General features: G+C 41.1%; 1 protein-coding gene across 14 annotated transcripts in view; it reads right to left on the bottom strand.

The window, feature by feature from the left end:
* Window positions 1-22,355, bottom strand: part of EHBP1 (EH domain binding protein 1) — a 213,493-nt gene that overhangs the window by 31,036 nt on the left and 160,102 nt on the right. For 4 of the 14 annotated variants that reach the window (XM_035553088.2, XM_050709407.1, XM_035553101.2 and 1 more), the window contains 6 exons: window positions 20,850-20,997; window positions 13,763-13,879; window positions 10,486-10,613; window positions 7,686-7,827; window positions 7,429-7,535; window positions 4,608-4,731 (listed from right to left, as the gene is read on the bottom strand). In XM_035553088.2, the coding sequence (XP_035408981.1) occupies window positions 4,608-4,731; window positions 7,429-7,535; window positions 7,686-7,827; window positions 10,486-10,613; window positions 13,763-13,879; window positions 20,850-20,997 (766 nt within the window). The remainder of the gene's footprint in view (window positions 1-4,607; window positions 4,732-7,428; window positions 7,536-7,685; window positions 7,828-10,485; window positions 10,614-13,762; window positions 13,880-20,849; window positions 20,998-22,355) is intronic. The other 10 variants (XM_035553095.2, XM_050709408.1, XM_035553092.2 and 7 more) reach the window with 9 other exon arrangements.

Raw genomic sequence — 22,355 nt, 5'->3', positions numbered from 1 at the left:
ATAATCCTCCCCTGTCATCATTTGGTGTCAAGCCATTGTAATAGAGCAAGAAGGGAAATCAATGCTATTAAATTGCGATTTTTATACTCAACCATACAACTTCCTCCTCTTCCTTTAACCTCTGTGCTGGGTTTCCTCTGAACCCGCTGAATTTCATACAGTGTGCGTTGCAACCCCCCTGCTAGGCACGTAACTCCGACTTGCCTTCAGACGGTGAGAGCAAACGTGCCATGGGCTTATTCGACCAAGTTCAAGACACTGAAACACTGATTGCCCTCTCAGTTTTGTAATGTACCAGCAACCTCCATCTCACTGGAACAAGGTGAGATTACATTTTCATTTTAAGCGCAAAGACCAAGGACTGAGGTACAGCACCAGAGACATAAATTACAGGATATTAATAAGAGTGTGACTATTCAGATTCAAATGGAAATCAGCAAGCCAGTAATTTTAATAACTTTTATTTTTTCACACATCTTAGGAAAGTGTTTCTAGTCAAATCAGGAGCAGCTGGCACTGGAAATGCGAAGCTTCAGCAAGATCCAAACTCTTTGCCTGGCTGACGAACTTTGAAAATAGCAGCTCCCCTCTGGCCGGGAGCCAGAAACTCAGCTCCCCAGCCAAAAAGCTGTCTGCAGGGCTAGAAAATGGCAATGTACACGCGATGAGGACCTGGGCTCTTTTTCTACAACCCTGTTTCCGTTGGATTTCTCTTTTCCTAATCCTGCATAGAAGACAGCAGTGGAAGGGACACCTCTGCAACCCAGATCGTGCCCTATGGACTGGATCGGATTGGACTATGCCAGTCTACTCTCCTCCTGGTCAGGAGGCAGCGGGGCACGAAGAACCTCCAGGATCCCCTCCTTGCAGCTATCTGCAGCCCCTGGTGTGCCAGCAAAGCTAGGGGGGCATTTTCAAACTTTTATTTGCAATTGTAAGTGCCCAAAACTTTCACTACAAAGTGGCATGTCTAACTGAGTCAGCCACTGCCGTGAGCTGGAATTTAACCAAGAACATACATTGTCTATACTCACAGCTGCTTTCCTTTGGGTAAAAACTATGGATTCTTCCACAGTTCCCAAAGCCTGCATCGTCCAAGGGGTAGCTACTACATGTTTCTGGTCTTCCTCCTAGTCCGTAGTAAGGAAATTCCCATCTGCTTTAATGTCTTAATGGATGGGAGCAGAAGACAAAGTCCCTTCCTGTCAAACGGATGTAGCCAGAAGAGAGATTCAAGCTGTAGCCTGGAACAATCCCTCCTGGCCAAACAACAAAAAGGAATCAAACTCAGAGAATGAAGAGCTGCCAGGTGGCAAAGAGTCTCCCCACTGGAAAACAAACACCCCCAGTTTTGTGCTGGAGGAGGATGAGAAGGAAGGGGGAGAGCTTTCTTCCCAGTAAAAGTCTAATCAAGAATACGGCCAAGCACAGTGGAGAAGGAAAGGATGGTCCAGGCCTCAGCAGACACAACGGGGACAAACAGACCATGCTCACCTCCTCCTTGAATTTAATTCCAAGGCAATGATTCCGCAGTGAGGTGAGTCTCCCAGTCCTGTGCTGCCTTGGGCTTTGTGTGCTTTTGGCACACGTGGAGACAAAGCTGGAAATCCCAATACAAAATGCAGTCATACACCGATGGGGACACAAGATCCTGCAAACATTTTTGGGGCAATTCAGCACAAGGCCTTCTCCGTACAGTTGTAAAAACGCAGCATCCTGCTTCACCTGTTGAATAAGGCCAGCAGAGACTCCTACTTGCCCGAGGCCTTCCAGTATTACAACCCCAAGCAGTACAACATCAAGGAAGAGATTTGCCTAAAAGAGTATTTTAAATACACATCCAATTCATTTGTGGTTCTTGTCCTTTATGGTCTGTTTCCAGGACCTTTAAGCTACATGTGGCCATGTGACCTCCTGGTTCCTAAAGCTTGCATTTTCAGAAAAAAAAAAAAACAAAAAAACCACACAAATATCAAGACTTTTCATTACAGCTGTGACAGCTGCCAACATTTCTTGTTTCTCATCTTTCTGGTATGCACCAACACCTAGGGGAGCATTTGCAAAACCCCAAGATCATCATCAACAGCCCTTCAGGGCTTTTCTAGCTATCAGCCTGCAGGTACTTTCTTCTGCAAACTTTGCTTTACAAACCATTTAGTGGTCTGTGGTGAGCTGGCAGGTCACACGGTGTTGACTCATCCTTTTTGTTTCCAGGTTTCTCTGTCAGACAGACAGACACTTGGGGGAAGAAGCTCAGACCTTTATGGAAGAAGCTGGGACTGAGGCAGAAGCACAAGCTGTTATTTGTCTGTGTTAGGATTTACTCCCTAAAGAGAGGTACGGAGGAAGAACAAGTGCCATCCTGACAAACAGACCCACTGATGAGATGAGACACAGACGATCCTCTGAAGCAACTCCAGTAGGTACCAGAGCAGGAAGGAGAAGGAGCAGGTGGGAGAGGAACCTGCAGGAAAACGAGCCAGACAAGGAGCTGGAGGAAGGGGACTGCATATGGGGCAAAGAAGCAGAGCTGACACAACAGCATTTGAAAGGCACAGCAAAAAGATGTTCTTTTTTTTTTTTCTATTGCCAAGGCCGTATCACATTAGACTGTTAAAACAAAACAAAACCAAACCAAACCAAAAAAAAAAACCTACCTCCTAATACTACTTTTCCATGTAAGCAATTGCAGTTGCTGCCACAGGGATAGTGTCTGATGACAAATGGGATATTGATTGGCAGGGGAGGTGGTACACAAGATAGTCTCTGTTAACATGTGATCCCTAGTTAGAAAAGTTGCAGAATCCTCACTTTTGAGGCTATAAAGCTAACTGTAAGTAAGAAACTCCACTTTTCATAAGTTTTTTCCTAAACTGTGTCTCTGAGCTGAGAATGTAAATGGGATTTTTATCAAGGACTCGTCATATCATTTCTTTTAAGTTAAATCCTCGGGAAATGATCAAGAACATAAAACTAACTTCTCTATTATGGCTGCACCACTTGTTCCCTCATACCCAGTAAAAGAAGCTATGGGCATCCATTAGTATTCCTGTTACAACCCTTACAGCTATGCTGTACAAGCCACTCTAGCTGTGTGCTAGACACCCCATTTTGTGCAGAAGATGTAAAAGACATGCATCTTGGTGCATGTCTGACGTGAAGAATACAACCATTTTGGTCATACTTAAAGACACAGGAAACTCAAAAGCGTAAGAAATATAAGAAATTCCTTTTAAAATGAAATAGATGACATAATCGATACCATGATATTAGATATTTACCCCCTCCCAAGTATACGGTGCTGACAACTCCATATGTACCTAGAGGTAGTGTTCGGAGTTCACATATGACTTGTGAAATACCACAGCAGTTCCTTCGTGCAGAACACATGTTTCACAAATACAACAAAGTACACAAGAAAGTACAGGATAATATATATGCATTTTCATCAGCTGAGTATCTAAAAGACATGCAATGCATTTGAAAAAGTACTTCCAAAACTCTAATAGGTAAAAGTTCTACTAAACGCACATCCACCCAGGAAGGAAATTCTGACCTTTTTTTTTTCAAAATGATTTTAAAAAGTCAAATCACCTGAGCATATGACAAAGTTAAAAAACACTGTAATATTTGGATGTGTGCCACAAGATCATTTCAAAATACTGAACTGTAAACAAAGTCTATTCATCTGTATTTCAAAACTCATCACTGGATTCAAATCTACTTTAAAATCTGTTATACCAGTTAGAGGTAGGCTTCAAGTTTATACCATCAGACACACGTAACTTTTTAAGACAATTTAACCACGAAGTAATTTGCACCAACTAACTTTTTCCCCAAGGGACAGGAAGAACACTTTTTGGACCTACAATATTATTTATTTTTGAAGCATCAAAGCACTATTTATTTCAAACGGATGCTGCCAAACCCCTCCATCTCTGATGACCATCAGCACTTAATATCCGTGTAACATGCATCACGCAAGTCAAAACCATCACATTATTAACAAAAAAATCACCCATATATTTTAATCCTTTCAACTGCACCCATAACACCAAGTAGTACACACTTTTTAAGACCCACTCCCCCCAAAACAAACAAATAAATAAATAAATAAAATAATTGTGGAGCATCAGTAACCAGATAGTATTCTCAAATTTCAGTGATCTAGTCAATGGAGCCTTCCCCCATGTACTGTGCTCTGTTTCATGCAGTACATGGCTTTAGCTGGCCAAATCTTTTTTTTCCCACTGAATAAGTAGAACAGTGAAGATCTTACTTTTTTTTCTCTTTTTCTTTTCTTTTTTTTTTTTTTTTTTTTTGAGCAGTGGCATATCAATGAGGCACAGATGTGTATTCCAACTCTGCATGGATGAGCACACTGTTCAATAGTGCTGGCTCACACGGTATCAGGGCAAGTTATCACTTCCCATGAAGGCACTCTTATCACCAGGGCCCAGAGAGGTGGCTGCAAATCGCAGCCTTTTTATTTTCAAGGCAGTTTTGCTGAACATTCAGGCTTCAAAGATTCACACTTCCAAAACTCTATAAGAGTTTGTGAACGCTCAATTTGCCAAAACTGTTTACAGTGTAATTGGGCACCGTACCTGTGTCCATGAGATAGCGAAGGCGCTTCTCCACCAGCGCGGCACGGGTGTCAATTTGCTTTTGCTCATTCTCTAGTGCTGCCAATTCTCCTACAACATACTGACTGGTGTCTTTGAACCCTTTCTGTTAAAGAGAACAAACAAGAAGAAAAAACATCACTTGTAAGTTGCATTTTTCCTTTCCACAAACACTTAGTAAGGCACTTACCTAAACAACCAAATATCATGCTTGCTACCAAAAAGCTAACACTTACGTTTCATAAACTTTACAATTTTGCCAAATGTCCTCATTTGTTTATTAAAACATCCCACTTTTTCCTGTAAGGAACATTTGATTTTGCAGTTTTTAACTACCTGGCTGACTTCTGGAAACAAATTATATGAATTTCAAAGTACATAAAAGCAGCTGTAAAAAAGCATAATGAAAGGAAACGTAATCCAAATAAAGCGCTATTTAATGTGCCATTTCATTTCTTATTCAGTTTTAAAACCCTAACTTTAGGGGCTAGAAGAACTACCACGAGAGTCTCTAATGACAATTAAAACGTGGGCTTTGGAGATTAAAACCAAACCCAGACCAAGCTCCCTGGCTTGTTTAGCTCCTCTGGGTCAACTGTAATGATGTCTTTCACCAGACGAGGCTGTAATGCCTCTCTGGGTTTCCCCTACTGCAGACAATTGCCCTGCTACACAGTGATCTGGAAAAATACTGCTAATTACCTTAACTGTGATTCTTATCCCGGGCAACAGTGACAAGCCGCCTGGTGCAGGCTCTCAGGTGCATGGGGACTGACCTGCTCTGCCCTGCTGCTCCACACCAAGACCCTGGCACCCGCATTAGATAAATCAAACTGAGCACTCTCCTTCCTGAGAAAGTCATGGAAATGCTAACGAGTCAGTCTTGCCCCTCGTGCCCACTAAGGGCTCGCGCTGCCCTGCAGATGATCACATGCCTCTTGAAATACTTCCAAGAAATACCCAACTGTTTGGCTCTCCCATCAGGAGCAGGAGAACAGTCCTCCAGTACCTCAAACTCATTTTCATGTGGCTCAACAACTTTCACCCAGCCATACCGGGTCATCACAGGATATATTCAGTGGTGAACAGCCATTCCTGAAGCATTTTTGTTCAGAAGAAGTTAGGAATAAAATATGACTCTTTCTGAGTAACCCCTTCCACCTCCTTAAAGTCCTGAGCAGCCCTCCCACAACTCTGCCACAAAGCCTTGGAGATGGTTTAACATGGGAAAAAAATGGCAAAATGACTTCATGTTTCATTTGTACTCTATAAAGGATGCAAGTAAGATCACTGCTCCTTGAGAACTGAAAAAAAAATACCTTTTTTTTTTTTTTTGAGACTTATCTCCCTACTGGAGACTAACTTGTTGCTGTGTAAGAGCCAAAGATACTTTCACTGAACATTTTCAATTGTTCTCCTGTAAATGTGTCTGAAATGGTCAATTCAGCTTCATATTCCGGTGACAGGTACAATAATAATCCTGCCAGCATATTATTTCAAATAAAGACATAATCAAAGTGATGGTTAAGGGAATGGCTGAACTCCCAGACCAGTAACGAGCACAGAACTTTAAAATTAAGGGTATGTGAATTTAATAGTGTAATGTCCCCAGTAATCCTTTTCTTCCTACACAACAGCCAACAATATCAGCTCTAATGGAAACCTTTTTCTACCTGACATACAGCCAGAAAATCGACAGCAGAACTACCTGAGAGTAGTCCCTGAAGGAAAAAAAAAAAATCAGTGCACAGAGCTGAGATGATGTGCAATATATTGCCTTTCATCAACTATAATTAATTGAAAATAGTATGAAAACTTCCCTAATGTCAGCATGCATAATTGTTAACAATTGTTATTAGAAGATGAAAAGAAATGCTGTGTCAGGCTGAAATATCCCTAGAGTTCATGTGTATCATCTGCATATATAATGTGAACTTACTGTGCCAGAGCTTCTCAGCTCTGCAAAAGTACAACTGTGCTAAAAATAACTGTTGGGTTCATAAAAAGTTGGATGTTTTAGGGTAGATGTGACAGTGGTAAGAAATCTCTACTCAGCTCCAGACTGCTTCAGCAAAAACTACAAACGTATTTAGATAAATTGTGGAGAGCACCAAACGACCACCATCAAAGGCTGTGTTGTGTTTTCAGACAAAAAAAAAATAAAAAAATCAGGGTAAAACTTGTTCTTCCTGCTTCTGTCCCACAGCTGTCCATCAAAACCAGCTTTCTCCCTGCGGTCTATCAAATATTTCCCTCACAAATCAATTTTACACATGATCAGCCCATACCCCTACTGAGCTGAACCTCCCCGTTAATTAAGTGAAGAAATTACCATATATATTATATTAATGCAAACATCATTCAGCTAGTAATTCACGGCTGATCTGGATAATGGAAAGGTTGAACACCCATTAACCCAAGCCAACAAAATGGGTTGGCTGAGAAATTCTAGCAGGTCTCATGTGACTCTTCCCTCTAACTGCAGCTCTGCGGTATCTGCTATTGTAATAATTAAAATCCTCCCGGTAGATCAATACTGGAATCTCTTTATGGGAAGTGCCCTGATGGAAATGTCTCAAGGAAGCTGGGGCTGTGGAACTCTGAAAAATTCATTTTTTTTATCTGACAATTATCACCACACTGCAGACTAATTCAACAGTGCACCCCTCTCACTCTGCTTTGAATGCACTGGAGATTGACATCTAAAAAAACCTAACATCTCATTTTAACAAATAAAGGCACTATTTCCACATACAGTTTGGAATTATCAGCAATCATGAAACCAGACAAAAAATTAATATACATTAAGCACTTCATCTTCTGATGGCTTCCTCTGAGTCTCAGTTATCGCAGCCTTCTCCTCATTTCCTCTCTTTGTATCTTCCTGTATTGATCTCTGCCTTTTCATCTCTTGAAAAAAGGGGAAAGACATGTAAAATTATTATAAAGCTTGATATTTATGTATTGAAATGGGGACTTACATTATCGGGTTTTAATATATTTATTGTTAAATATTATTAAATCATAAGATGGGAAAACATGTTTTATATTTTCTCCTACCTGGTCTGCTCTCCACGTATTGACTGAAAGACTGGAGCTGAGTTTTTCTGACGGTGGAGTCCTTGCTGAACACAACAGGATTTCTAAAACGTTCTGTTGCTTTTTGTAATCGCTCAGCACGATGCTCCTCTGTTCCATTCTGCTAGAAAAACAAGGCACACAACAGTTTCTTTTGTTTAGAAACGTGAAGACACAAATTCGAAAGGTATGTTTCGGTGGGGGAACACAATGCAGGTTTTGCAAAGAGGATTTCCCAACTCAGACTGCAGTTTATAGAGGATGAAAGTATCAGCTGCAGGGAAAAAAAAAAAAAAAAAAAAAGGAGAAGAGAGATTAACTTCTCCTTTTTTTGTTTAATGCGTGGTGGCAACGATTGGCTTTTTGCTATCTGGGCACCCTCACGCAGGCCCACGCATTTACCGAGCGGCCAGACCCATTAGCGGTGACCAGTGTTTGTCAGCGAGGCAGATTTTAAACAAAAATCTCTCCTTTGCAACTTTGATTTGTCGAGCGTTGTGCTTGCTGCTGCCAAGCAGCGGCATGCATGCCCCGACCGCCACCGTACTGCCGTGCAGTGCCTTTCGCCTCCCTCCCTGCCGCCTTGGTGCTGCCTGGGAGAGAATGGTCGCGTTTTGTGCAGTCCCCCAGCCTTGTACAACAAGGAGAACTAGTTTCTTATTTTATGCCCATTGAGATAAACCACTAATGCTGGATGAAGGCTAAAAGGTAGGATTATAATACTACCCTGCTGAACTGCGTTTCATCAGCTATAACTTTCCAAAGCCAGATTTGTAAGTAAGCCTTTTACAGCGAAGGAAACTACAATTATCTTTTTCCAGGGCTTCCTATGTTAATACTGGTAACAAATTCAAATGGTTCTATCGACGCGAAATATCCCAGAAGACTGAACCACTGCGGTGTGTGGAAGCTGCAGATACCGAGGTGCTGTGTACCAAACAAATATTTCATTTTATACCTAATCTTTTATTATTTTTATTAAGTGTTTTGAAAGTAAATAGGGAAAGGCTAAGATGCATGACTAATAGCTAAGCCTGCTGAATGCTGAAACTGGTTATCAAAAGCTACCAAGACTTTGCCCTTCCTCTGCATTGAGACAATCAGTAATGAGGGAGTTCTCCAATGGCCTATTCTCTAGCCTCAAGGAGGCCGGGGATACACAATCCTCCAGGGAAGGTAACAGTTTATCCTTTTCCACAAACACAGAATGCCTCATTTATAAACGTGTAAACTGCATTTTATTAAAAAACAAATCCGACTCAATGCCGGGAGCTCCACGAGAACAGATGGACACCATATATTCCTCAGAAAGCCGCTTTCAAAACTCTTGGTTAAAACGCCGGCCGCAGAGATAAAGTGTTAAGTCGCACCTTTTGTGGGAGCACCTTAAAAAATCAACCCCTTCGCAGCTTTTTACAGGGAAACACCATTTTCATCAGGTTGCGTGGTGGCACATTACCACGATGGAGGTGGCCCCGGCATCGTTTGTGGAATTAAGCTTTAGAAAAGTACCGCTCCTATCATACAGAGCTTTTTTAGCTGCACTGAGCAGGTGGTTATGGTGCTGGTTAAATAGAAGGTGCTTTCCTGTTAACAGTACAATAACAGCTGACAGTCTAAACTAGAGTCTTTACCAAAATAAACAAACATGACTAATTTTTTAGGCCTGGCAACATGCTAAAATATCAGTGTGATTAGCCAGTAAATCCCATTTTAAGAAACCTTTTTATGACTAGGGACTTCTGCCACTTTACAAATGTATTCCTCTAAGCCCACTAATTCAGTTAGCCTTTTCAATCCATTGTATTATTCTTGGGCCAGCTTCATTTTGCATTAAATCCACTGCAGAAAGCTAAATTGAACGCAAAAATCAGACTTGATCCAGGCTTCCTTTTGTTCAAAGATAGAGACCGAAAGTCCTCTGCTGCTGCCACACACTTTCATCACCAATTTATAGGAACCGACAGTGTAAGGGAAAAGCAATGAAAGTCATTGTTTTGGGACTTCAAAGCATCTCTGTATCTGGGGAAGGAAATCCTTTCAGTCAGCAGTGCTTTCCCCACAGACTGCAGGTGGGTGAAAAGTTATACCCAACTGGAAGTGCCCCAGAGCCATAGGGATATTAATGACATACACAGCCCTTTTTTTTTTTTTTTTTTTTTTTGGATAATAATAGTAAGAACACAAGGGGGCTAATTAAGAAAACGAAATGGAAAATTGATTGGTTTGTGCTTTACGCTGAAGTGGCGAACATTAAGAACAGGCAAAACAACCGCATACTGGTTTCTTTTTTTCCTCTCAGAAGCACTCGTTGTCAAGTATCCAAGTATGTATGCCTTTAAAATGTAACACGGCTTAGTTTTAAAGGCGAAGAAAAGAGGGGGTCAGGCTGGGAAGGGAAGCAAATCACTGAGACCAAGTCTGCTCCTGTTAAAGTCCGGGAGAGCCTCACTGCTGGCTGCACTGGGCGCAGGATACAGCCTGTGCTGCACTTCTGATTTAAGTGACAACCTGAGCAGTACATGTTTGGAGACACTTCTTATGTCTCTTACTGCTATGCCAATTACAAGTATCAAGATCCAAAGAAAGAGGAAAATGCGTTGATTAATCAACAGAAAAGAAAACCCCAGTGCATTGCAAACTATGTGAGCACACCACCGTGAAGATTTTCTGCGTTTCTTACTGTGAAGGATTTGGTAAGAAATCATTTTCCTCCTCAAGAAGTACAAAACAGAAATCAGAACACACAGGTACTGAGACAAAAGCATTAATCAAAACTTACCTTAATGTCTTGCTCTGAGCTATCAGTTACAGCTTTCTGAGCAGCACTGGAGAATGAATTTGCCACCTGTGGCTGAGCTTCTAGGAGGTTCTTCAGCTTCAAATCCACCAACTTACTGTTTTGTTCTGCTAAATATGCAAATACCACATACAACAGAGTGAGATGCATTTAAATGCAGAGTCGGCACAACAATGTATCAATCTAAAAGGTAGATTTCATTCACTTTACTACCATTTCAAACTAAAAACTAGAAGGGAAATCATTTTTTTTCGCGATTCAGATTGGCATAGATTAGTGGAACATGTTACATACATAGATATCCCCTAAATTTTCTTTAAAAACACGTTAAACAAATACAGCACTCAGCTAAACAAGTATGCACAGCATAAAGAGAGGAGATGAAACACATAGAAACTAGACAACGTTTATGTGAAGTCACTCCCAACCTGTTCATACCTATACTTTGGTACAAAAACACACTTAAAGAGCCATTTATTTTCTGATGACACATAACAATTTATCACATATTGTAAGTACTGATAACCCCTCAAGTTTATGAACTACTAATTCATCCTAAGGCTCCTTGGCACAGCTCCTCTATGTTAAAATTGCAGTATCAAAAGAGTCAGCTTTCTAGTAATATTTTACTGTGATTTATAGACGACGTCGAAGCCAGGAGAGCTGTAAAACACGTCACGACTGCATCGAAGGGACAGATCCAAAGCGTGCTTGAGCCCACAGTTTTTTTCCATCAGTTTTAGGAACTTGGACCAGAGCCCAAATAAATAATAGAATCAAGAACTTTACCTCCCGACAGTGCTCATTGTATATGTGAACGTTGATGGCAGTGTGTAACACACCCAACTACACACACACACGCATAATGATGAGAGAGATGTTAATAACACACCACAGCACAGATCTGCGAGCCAGCCCCCGGCAGGAAGGCAGAGACCTCCTCTGCACGCAGCACCACACGAGAAACTGCCCCTGAAATGGAGCAGATGCAGCATCACCTGAGGATACTGAGCATGCACCTGGGCCTGGGGTCGAGCACGAGAAAACCAGCACTTGCTCTGCTTTGCTACAGGCAGAGCCCCAGTTTTGCTCTGTGTGCTGGTGACTTCTGGCTGGCGTGGGAAGTGGAGCCATGACTGCTTTGCCGCACAGCTTCTTCCAAGGTTTGGAGCCCTCTGATTCATATTAGCCCAAATATTTTTGGCATGCCAGCAATCAAACGATGTCTGCCTCCAGCAGCAATGGGCTGGGCTATGACGGAGAACAGTTTCCCTTTCCTCTGGCACACCCAGTCAGGGTGTCCTTAATAGAGGCTCACATGTAAGGACATGCACACCCTTGCGGGTTTATACATAAACATCGTGTAATAACTATGATATAAGAGGTTCACGTTTTATCAGATACATTCAGAGCCGCATATGGTGGCTGTGCTAACAAACAGACAGATGCAATATTTAAAACCAACAACCTGCAGTTAAAAAAAAAAAAGTTTTCTTGAGATAGACAGGAGGGACTAAGATTCAGCAGGGGACAAATTAATTAACGCAGTCAATAATGATTCAAAATGTGACATGTCCCTTACAGTTTTGCGTTCAGATGCTCCCAGGGGATTCAACCTTCGTTAGAACTTGGTATGAATTGGCAGAATTCCACCAAAATCTGTGTACACTGATTTCTATCACAGCATTAGGCTGCTTTCTGTATTATAGCTCCCCCTCTTCCTTACTCATTTGAACAACGCTGCTTGTCCTTCTGGCTAACAGGAACATCGAGCTGCAAAATCATGTCCCAGATTATTTTCCAGAACGACTTCCTATGGTAGAGATGAAGCGTTTGGTAGTGCTTTGCATCCCTGAGAAAGGCATCTCTCAAGAAAAAAAGGCCCATGGAAATAAAATGGTGGCAAGTCACTGGGGCTATGCGACGGGAATATTCATTTACTGATTTTATATTTCTCCTAAAATGAACCAATATTTATTGGAAAATCATTTGGCAGCATTCTACTCTAAATCAGCTTGAGTCAAATGCTGGAAACACTAAATATATTTTCTTATGTGTTTGGAAATACTCAAAAAAAACAACAAAGGACATGAAACATCTTCTGCACTCAAGAAAAGCCTAGCTTCCTAATGCAACTGAAGGCAAAGAATATGATGTATAGACATCATTGCTGGTTTAATTTACAAGAGGAAACACTAACTGAAGTGTTGTGATTAAATATGTCATGGGTTACACACTTAGGTCCAGTTGGCACGAGCTGAACCAAGCCAGCAGATGCTGGAAGAAGTTCCCCTTTGCACTCCCTGTTTCCTGACGCTGCCCAGCACTTGCCACACTTCTCTGGGCCGCTGTAGTTCAATTTACCTTGCGGTGAGCAGAAGCAGACCGTGCTGCACAGAGGCCCTCAGCACGCGCCGGTGCCACTGGCAGCAGGCAGGCACACAGAGCACAAGCTCCCTCCGCAACTTGCTGTGAGCAGAGGAGCACCGTGCCTCTTTGAAGATCTAGCTCCTTTGTAAATAAGCATCTCCCTTGGGGGATTCTGACACATTTATCATCTGCAGAGGAACCTGAACTCCAGTTTTGCTGGATTACAATTTTTGAAGGTGGAAATGCCACTACAATGACTTATTCTTGTTTGACCAGCATGCAATGTGATAACACAAGCATTTCCACTAGAGTGTGAGTGCTTTTAAAATGTGTTATTAAAATACCATTACTTGAACTTTTTAAAGTAAATAGAACTAATTCTGTTCAAATTTATAACTCCATGTCCCCAACAAGGAACAAATAAATATAAGCCCTGGTCCTCAGGAAGGAGCCGGAGAGATACCAAAGTCTATACAGAGACAAATTTGTTCCTGTTCACAGAGCACGTGGGCTGGGATATCGGTGGAGAGCAGCAGCTGTACTCACCGATGTGACCTCTCGCTCCTCTGGCCTGCCTACACTGCTGGGACAGCCCAGACAGGGTGATTCCAGGTGGCTCAGCTTTACAGGCCTAGCCTGGGGCCCTTTCCCCATCAAAAAGGAAGAGACCTTTAAATCTGCTAGGACTGGAAATAATAAGTTTGTTGCTGATTTTAAATTTCAACCAAACGTAAATGCAAAATATTCAAAGAGAATAAACATTAGGGTTTAAAAGACCTGAAAAGGCACAAAGGAATAAAGTTATGACAGAGAGAAGCAGCACATCAGTACTTATGATGATGGAGTGTTAGTCATGCAAAATACACAAAATAGCCATTATTTAAATTACCCGTTGAATCAAGGTCATTTTCTAGGTTAGTAAGCTCATCTCCACCTCCAGTAACAGAGCATTCAGGAACCTCCTCGTTAGTATCTATCTCAATATTATCATCATCCTCATCCTCATCTGTAGGAACATACAGCATTAAGGTTAGTGTTTTCTTATGTACATGCACCACATCGCTAAAAAAAAAAATTTAGAAAACAAGCTGAGTTACGATAAAAATGCAAGTCATTAAATAAGTCTGGAAGGAGATTTCACCCTGTCCACTCCTGGGTTTATCTCTAAACTCATGCAATTCGATATACACCCAGGGAGCTCTGCTGGAAACTGCTGCTACAATAAAGGCAGAGGCTGGCCTCAGCAGTGGCTGCTTGCTGTGCTGAGCGCCTGGCTAACTCTAAAAAGCACATGGGTTTTTTTTGTAACTTGAGTCATAATTATTTCCCCATGGCTGCCAGTTCTCTGTGACACAAAGTGGGATATGGGTGCTGGAGCTGGCATATGGCAGCTTTGAATGAGTCTGGCCACAGGAGGAACTGGGAGCGTCAGGCTCTGGAGAAAGAAAGCATCTCCCAGTACGAGTTCCCAGTTGGGTGAGACTTGCTACTCCTTACCTTGCACAACATATCGCAGATAGGAACGCTACACCTTGCTTACGTGTTAGTGTCTCCCAGCACCTCTGACCCGAGCAGGAACACCCCCAGCTGGGACACCACACGTAGCAAGCGCGGCCCTTCGGTGTAGCAAGAGCACGCTCACAGATTGCTGCCTTGCTGTACCGCTCTGAATCAGGCCTGTTTGTAAGCTACATACATCTTAAATAAAATAATAATTGTAATTATGCTTTATATTTTTTATGGCATCTCTCTGTTGGGTTTCTCAGAGTGGCTCATGAATATCACTTGTAAATTAGCCCCGTAATGTTTTATGAACTGGGTGATTATTATAATTACAATTATGATGATGATGTAGGTAAATTATGGCACAGAAAGAGTAAGTAACCTGAGGAAGATCAAATAGCAAGTGTTGAATTGTGAAGCAGATCCCAGAAGTAATTCTGACTCACATTTTCAATACAAATATACAATGAAATTAAACAAGGTCCATAAAAGCTAGATTAGTACTTTCAAAGCATGTATCTGCATTGTATTTACTCGCTTTTAAGTCTCATATCAAGTGCTATCTACACTTGTTCAGACTTATACGAACATTTCTTTCTTATGTACGTATGCATGCATGTAAAACTGATGAAAAAGAGGATGCTGGAATATGCCAGAAGAAAGAATACACATGTAGTAACTAAATGAACTTCAAAACACTGCACAACAGGGAAAAATACTAATTATAGATACAGAACATTGGTACCTTCCAACAACATATACACAAAAAGGATCCCAAATACAGTACCAAGATGCCATAATCCTGAATAGCAGAGTTTTGGGATTGGTGCTGATCACGTGCTGTCTGTCTTTGAGATAGACTAAAGGCCCACCTCAGGCCTGTGGGCACTTTGGGCCCACACTGCTGACATGCAGGCCATATTGTTGTTTCTTTTCTTTACCTCTTTATCTCTGTAGTCCCTGCAATTCCCATTTTAGGAGCCTTTTGACTTTTTGTGTGTCTGCTACTCTTTTCTAACCAGCTGCTCCCTCAATTCCTCTGTAATTAATCAGTCTTTCGTGCAGTATTACTGATTCAGAGTAAGGCTCTTGCTACGACAAAGGAACAAAGAAGTTTCCATTTTCAGTGTCCATCACCAGTGTCAGAATCGGTTGTGTATCTGAAGCACAAGCAGTCTGCATCAGTAGAACACCAGTAGGATGCAGGAGGACTCCTCTGTTTCAGCTGACCACCAAGATTTCCCTGGGCCTCTCTCCACTAATTCTCAGAGGTCCCTGGAAGATTCAGCTCCCTTCCAAAATGGCCCAGCTTGAGCCAGGTGGCTGGAGAGCATCTCTTCCTAGCCAAATCACTATCTGCGAGCTGATCCGGGGCCAGGTGGTTCTTCAGGTGGGCAGAAACACTCAGGACTCTGTGCAATATTCTTTCTGTTCCCGTTTAAATGAATGGACCCAGTTCTGTAGCTCTAATTCTTTCTGGTAGTGGGGAGGTGGATGAACAAAGTGGATGGGCACCACCAGTGGTGGAAGAGAAAGGATGAGGGACACTGCAGTGGCAGAGGGAAGTCAAACCCACCTCGAGCCTCGATGATTTCCAAAGCACCCTGGGAAGTCAGCCAGCAAGGGCAGCTCGCAACTACCAGGCAGCTAGCAGGATGCTGGATGTGTCAAAACACTCTGAACAAGGTGACAGGGTTTAAGACTACCGGTTACTGAGGGAATGCCTGTATTAAATTCTTTGATTTTCTTTAATTTAATACACCACCGTTTTAGGTTACAAAAGAGATGGGAATCTTGAAGATACCAGTCCCTAGTGTCATGTAATGGCCTGACCTAGTATTTCATTTAAAGTTAGTGGACCTGGACTGAATATGGTTACCAGGAGATTGAGACTCTAGAAAGAAATGTCAATTAAAAACATTATTTTCAAGAAACTTCAGAAGTTTTAAAATACCTTTCAGAACTGACAGATTCCTTGTTTTCAACTACTGCTTTTTTTCCCCTCCAACTTCCATGTTCTTCAAGTGTATTAAAAAAGGAAATTTATTTAAGGAGTGGGTTACAACAAGATTTTGCAATTATAAATGATAAAAGAAACAACATGACAAAGAGAAAATATATCTTATGAAAAAAAAACCAACAAACAACACAAATGACTATTGTAAAAAACTTAATACACTTTGTCTAGAACCGGGGCAGGTATTTAGAGGACAAGAACCGCTTCTTTGAAAAATACGTAAATGTGGATCCTAGAAAGACAGCAAATCTTCATGATGTTGAGAAGAAATTAAAAAAAAAAAAAGATAAATAATCAAGTCAACAACTAAATGGCACTGACCACTGTCTACACACCCTGGACTGAAGAGACACAGAGAAAAAGAAGAATCTTTTGGCACCATACAGAAATGCCAGAGCACTGGTGGAAAAAAGATCTGTATATGAAGGCATTGCAGCAGTACTTGCTCTTTAGGGAAGAAGACATCTCCAGCCTCCAGCACTGTCTCTGCGAAATCTTTCAAGCTTGTGGATATTTGAATATTTAATTTATTTACTTTCAGGTACAAAGTTCAGTTTAAGGCTATGAGATGTGACAGGAGCATCTGACCAGTAACAAAGGAAGCAAAGGCGGGGAGCAGAAGAAACGTAGAGTTGAAATACTGGTTCAAGTGTACAAGAAATCAGATGTTAGAACAAGAAAGTACAGTGGTAACTGCCAACAAATGCTGCTTGTTAAAAATATTAAATTAAGGACTTAACACTGGTTTACGAGTGAGACTAAGCACGGTGTAAGCCTGAGCTACCACGTGCATTCCCTTCAAATCATTGCCTCAGTAGTAAAACCTCTAATATACTCTGAAAACTTAGTTAAGTATAAAAGTGCTACGCAGTGCCAGCTAGCTCATGTGGTAAGTTTTGAAACTGCAGTCCATTTTTCTAGCTTTCGGTAGTAATTCTGATTTTAAAACTTTTTTTTTCCTCTGTGTGTCTCACAACACATTCAGATGCTCCTTTTCCTCTGTTTTTCCCTTCTTGCTCCTCTAACATCTCTCTTCCATTCCATTCTTGTGTTTATTCTCTTCTCCCCTCCCAGTTTTGCCTATTTCTGGCACTTTTCTCACCGAAGCCTCTTCACACTATGCTTATCTTACCCCTGTCCTCTCCACTGTTCCCTCCCTCCCCTGCCCAATCACTACCTCCAGATACGAGCCGCTTCCTCACCAACATGCCATCTCAAAGAAAGGGTTTGAGATATGCCAGAGTGAAGAAAACATGCTACCCAAATCCCAGAAGAGTAGATGGGTGTCTCGCTGGGCAGCAAGGACAATACCTAGATAAGATGCCAATTCCTTTGCCCCACCGCTGCTGGAAAAGGGAGGATATTTGGATTCCTATCTCGGTATCGTCCCTGGACCCATCTCAAGGCATCTGCTTATCAGCCTGAAGCTAGTAGGACATCTAATAAATTTGAAGCTGCCACCCCACACCCTCTGGCAGTTGGCAGGAAGAAGTATTTTCTGTCTCACACGCCAAATAACCTACTGAAAAAGACTGGATTTCATAGCAAATGACGCTTCTTATCCAGGAAAGTTTCTACTTGCCGTAGGCGTTTCAGTTTTGCAGACCACGATTAAAAAAAGCCTTTTAATGGAGAATGCAGCAGCAGGATCAAAACAGAAAACTCTCAATAAGCATATAGAAACATTGAAAGAGATCAGATTTTCACCACCAATAGCGAGCAAAAAGTTAGTCTTAAAAAAAATAAATCCCAAAGCTGAAGTATCTTTTTTTTTTTTTTTTTCCTGGAAGAACTGAATTAAGAGAGACAAAAATGATGTGCTACACTCCCTTTTTGTAAATTAAATGTAGCAATCAATGCAAAAGAAGAGATTAATGAAACATAATGGACAAGAGAGCTTGGAAGACATAAGATATTACTATAAGCTTGTCATGGGTATTGTACAGGGAATACAGGACTACACAGAAGGAGAACTGCTACATGTGAATGCAATTAAGGGTAATATTCAGAATCCAGTCGTAACAAGGAGACTTCATCTATTAAATCCTTATTTTGGTGGAAATCAAAAAATGAAACAGACTGAAAGCAGAAACAATTATAATATATTTGGCTTATAAAGCGTTGATGCCGTTTCACAGAAGTACTCCATTTCGGAAGAATGAATTTCTTGAGTAGGGATGTGGGGTGGCACCTGGAATTACCAACGGCTTGGTAGAAGCATGCGGAAGAGGTACTGTCTCCTCCTTTAATAACACTGAAACTCTCCAAGTGCATATGCAATCTACATATAAATATACCAAATCTGTGCCCTGCTCCTGAGGCTGGCTGGGTGTATATTACCTCTGGTCAACTTATAGCAACATGAGCTGTGTGGCTTGCTGCACAGCGAGCTGGAGCTTGGCAGTGATCTGTGATACCCTGCTCAGACACAGGTCTACGTAACGCCTGGAAATGCCTCACATCTATACAGGGGGTGCCAGAGCTTGGGTCTGTCTGCGTGCAGCTGCACACACGGACCCAAAAGGGACGGAACCTCGCTCTAAAAATCACACATAGACTACGGGACAACGGGATGGTATAGCCGCTATCATTTGGGATCAACTGTTGCATCGAGTTCTGATGACAAAATGCAAGGCTGCCGAAGAGATGTTATGATGCAGGTGTTAGAGAAATTAGAGAAACCTGTGACAGAGATACAGGCCTCTCGAAACAAATGGTACCAGAATTTTATCCAAAGTTTTTGTTATCTCAGATAAAGAATCTGAACCCTAACCTACACAAAGAAAGAAAAATTCCCTTGCCTTAATGGGAGATGACCGCCTCCAGGCTGTTTGCACAAGGGCTAGGGGAACAGTTATCTCTGAGACTGCTTACAGATTTCACAAAGGAAGAGCAAAAGCAAAATTCAGAGGAAAATATGAACAAGGAAGGTCACATCCCAGAAAGATGCATACTGGGATATCATTTAGAAACACTTCAATGAGTTACTGCAACAAAACAGGATAACTACTAGCCAGCTGAGCACTCGATATACACAGAAAGTGTGCCATCCTTGCAGGGGAGGGGTAGTAGGAGCAGATGTGTACCATCTGCATGATAAAACTGTGAGGACGAAGTAATTAAATGAAGTAGGATGAGGAACCATAAACAGTGAGGAGGGATGAAGAACATCATAGCCTACTTACTCTACAAGTTCTATGCCATTTTGCGCCCCCAGCCCTTCCAGTTCAGCAGGGAAACTTGGTCTGTAGCTGGTCAATGTTCAATTTGGCCCACTTGGCTGAATTTTACCAAAGCTGATTGGAACTGGAAAAGTTCTGCAATGGAAACAACTAGCCACATCCCTCCCCTTTTGCTTCTCTTTTTCAGTAGTTCGCAAAGTTTGCTTCAGACTTGAGCTAACACTAAGACAGTACTTTTGTTAGTTTATAACTAACTTCTCCTCATCAAGAGTTTAATTTCCCTATCTATCGTTACAAAGAATTGTTTTCAAGCTTGATTTACTTGCCAAAGAGAGGAGAACTGAAGACCAGACCCAAAAGGAGACAGTAAAACTATCTGCTTTTCTCATCTGTGCTAATTGGAACGGAAGCATAGGATTTAAGGTGCAATAAGAACATATTATCATATATATGCATATAAAATACATATAGCAGAGAAGAAAAAAATCTTGTTGTTGAACCTACATGTATTGCAAATGTGAGGCTGGATTTTCCTGACACTTTGACTTACAATTATGCATTAGTATGAGAAACACAATTTCCCCTTAGAATATGTAGGAGACACTAAAAGAGCAAGGAGCCTGTACTGAAACACGTGTTCAGTACCCATTTGAGTTTGAGTGACACTACGTTACTCCAGCTCATAGCATGGCAGGTATATGAATTTTAATGACATTTCAAACTCAGTTTAATAACATTATAGCAATATAACATTATAGCAATATTACAACTCAAAACCTGTAAAGGCAAGTAGTATGTCAAAAGACTGCCATTTAAAATCAAAAGGTTGTTGCCCCCACCTCCTACGGGTCTCCTTTAAAATTCTATTCCAAAACAGTCTTTGAACACATTTAATAGAAAATAAAGTCTCTTAAAGTACATCTAATGTTGTTTTCCCCAAATAATATGCTTAAGATATATATGGAAGAGATTTTAAGCAACAATCATGAAATGCTACAAAAACTATAGGTAATGACATACCTGTATAAACGAGCTAGTATCAGCTACTTGTTCACATAACACTTTTTCTTTCAATCACATTTTAATTGTTGGAAATTAAGTGACACCACCCTGATTTAAGAAGATTATCTATGGCCAGCCTTTTGATATGTGCACCTCACGAACAACAATTACCTACAACAACATTTTGAAGTGTGAATAAAAGTGATACCCAAAAAGGTCTTCTCTGGTTTCCAGGTTGCCATAGGAATAAGATACAAGGTTCCTTAGCTCACCTCCAGATGCCTTTGACCTTTCTTTCAACTTTTCTACAGCCATTTCAGTGTAGCTAGGAAGTTCTGACATCTTCACTCCAGATCGAGCTTCTGCTATTAGCTGACGAGCTCTCTCTCTCAGCTGCCGACGCCGCTCTTCATCTTGCTGCTAAGATATATTGAACAGTTGCCAAGTCAGTAATTGACAGAAATGCAATTTCATTCTCAATCTGATCATCATGATAGTAACTGGTTTACAGCACGGTGCTTGGCCCACATTATAAATAGGATGCTCGGTATCAGTTGGGTGTCATACCACAATTTTTAAAGACAGCCACGAATCAGATATTTTTAAAGCATTCCCCAAATTATTATTGCATTAGAAACTTAATAATTTATGATTTAAAGCACTTACAAATTATGTTTTAGAAAAATACATAGATGAAAATTCTCAGAAACTTTTATCTCAAAGTAATAACTGCAACAACTTTTGCCGTGGCTACAAAAAGGGTTTTACTAAATTGAATTACTTGTTTGAGTAATATTTTCTCATAGCACGGAAATGAAAAGCCAGATGTTGCTCTTGGTTACTCCACTCACCAAGCTGATTTCTGAGTGCAAAGTAACATTGAAACTGTGGCATGGAGGGGAATGTGATCCTTGGACTTCAATGGATATATTTGTTTTTTAATAAAATACCTAATGAAAATGAATGAAAGAACAATAGATGCCAAAGCAGAAAAGACTCACGTCAAAAGACACTATCATTGGGGGTTTGGGTCAGTCATTGAAAAAGATCTTCTGGGAATCATCCCAGGTAGTGTTGTTGTCCTAAAGCCTGTAACTATCCTAGAAGCACTACAACATTTAACTTACCGAAATTAGTAAGGTTCGATAGCATGACATTTTGGAAAACACTAACCCACCACAATACAAAAACATGAATAAAAAGGTGTCTTTAAACATATCTGTAGGAATACATTAAAAAGTCTGTCTTAATCTTAAAAATACGTTTTTTTTCAAAGTTAGGAAAAAGCTTAATCAGCCATTTTCCCCACTCACAAACGCCACGAAGCCAGCATTTGGCTTGAAGTCCCATTTGCCTATAACTTCATGTGTTCACATCCCGAACAGGATAAAAACCAGGTAGGCGCAACTGACCTTAGCTAAGTGGAAGAGCACAAAGTGCCTAATTTTGGAGAGCCTTGGCAACCTTCCCACCAGCCCAGCAACTGAGCATTCCGCACCTGCAGATGCTGGTAAGGGCTGCTGCTAAGTGCTATTTAGTTTAAGCAATCATTAATAAAACAAGCACAAAATACTAATTAGGTACATTTTATCCATTTCCATGTAAATTGTTTGTTTGTAGCTATTTACTCATCATTGTTCTCGGCACAATACAAGAAATGCAAATGAATGAATCAGAATGCAGCCCTAATGGGACTTTCCGTTTATAACCATTAGCCCAGAGGTGTGCTGTAATTCAATCCTCAAGCAGCAAGATTTAGCCTCATTAACAGCTTGCAT

The sequence above is a fragment of the Cygnus atratus genome, chromosome 3 (assembly GCF_013377495.2).
Source record: "Cygnus atratus isolate AKBS03 ecotype Queensland, Australia chromosome 3, CAtr_DNAZoo_HiC_assembly, whole genome shotgun sequence".
Taxonomy (NCBI): Eukaryota; Metazoa; Chordata; class Aves; order Anseriformes; family Anatidae; genus Cygnus; species Cygnus atratus.
This window is presented reverse-complemented; position numbering and strand designations above follow the sequence as displayed.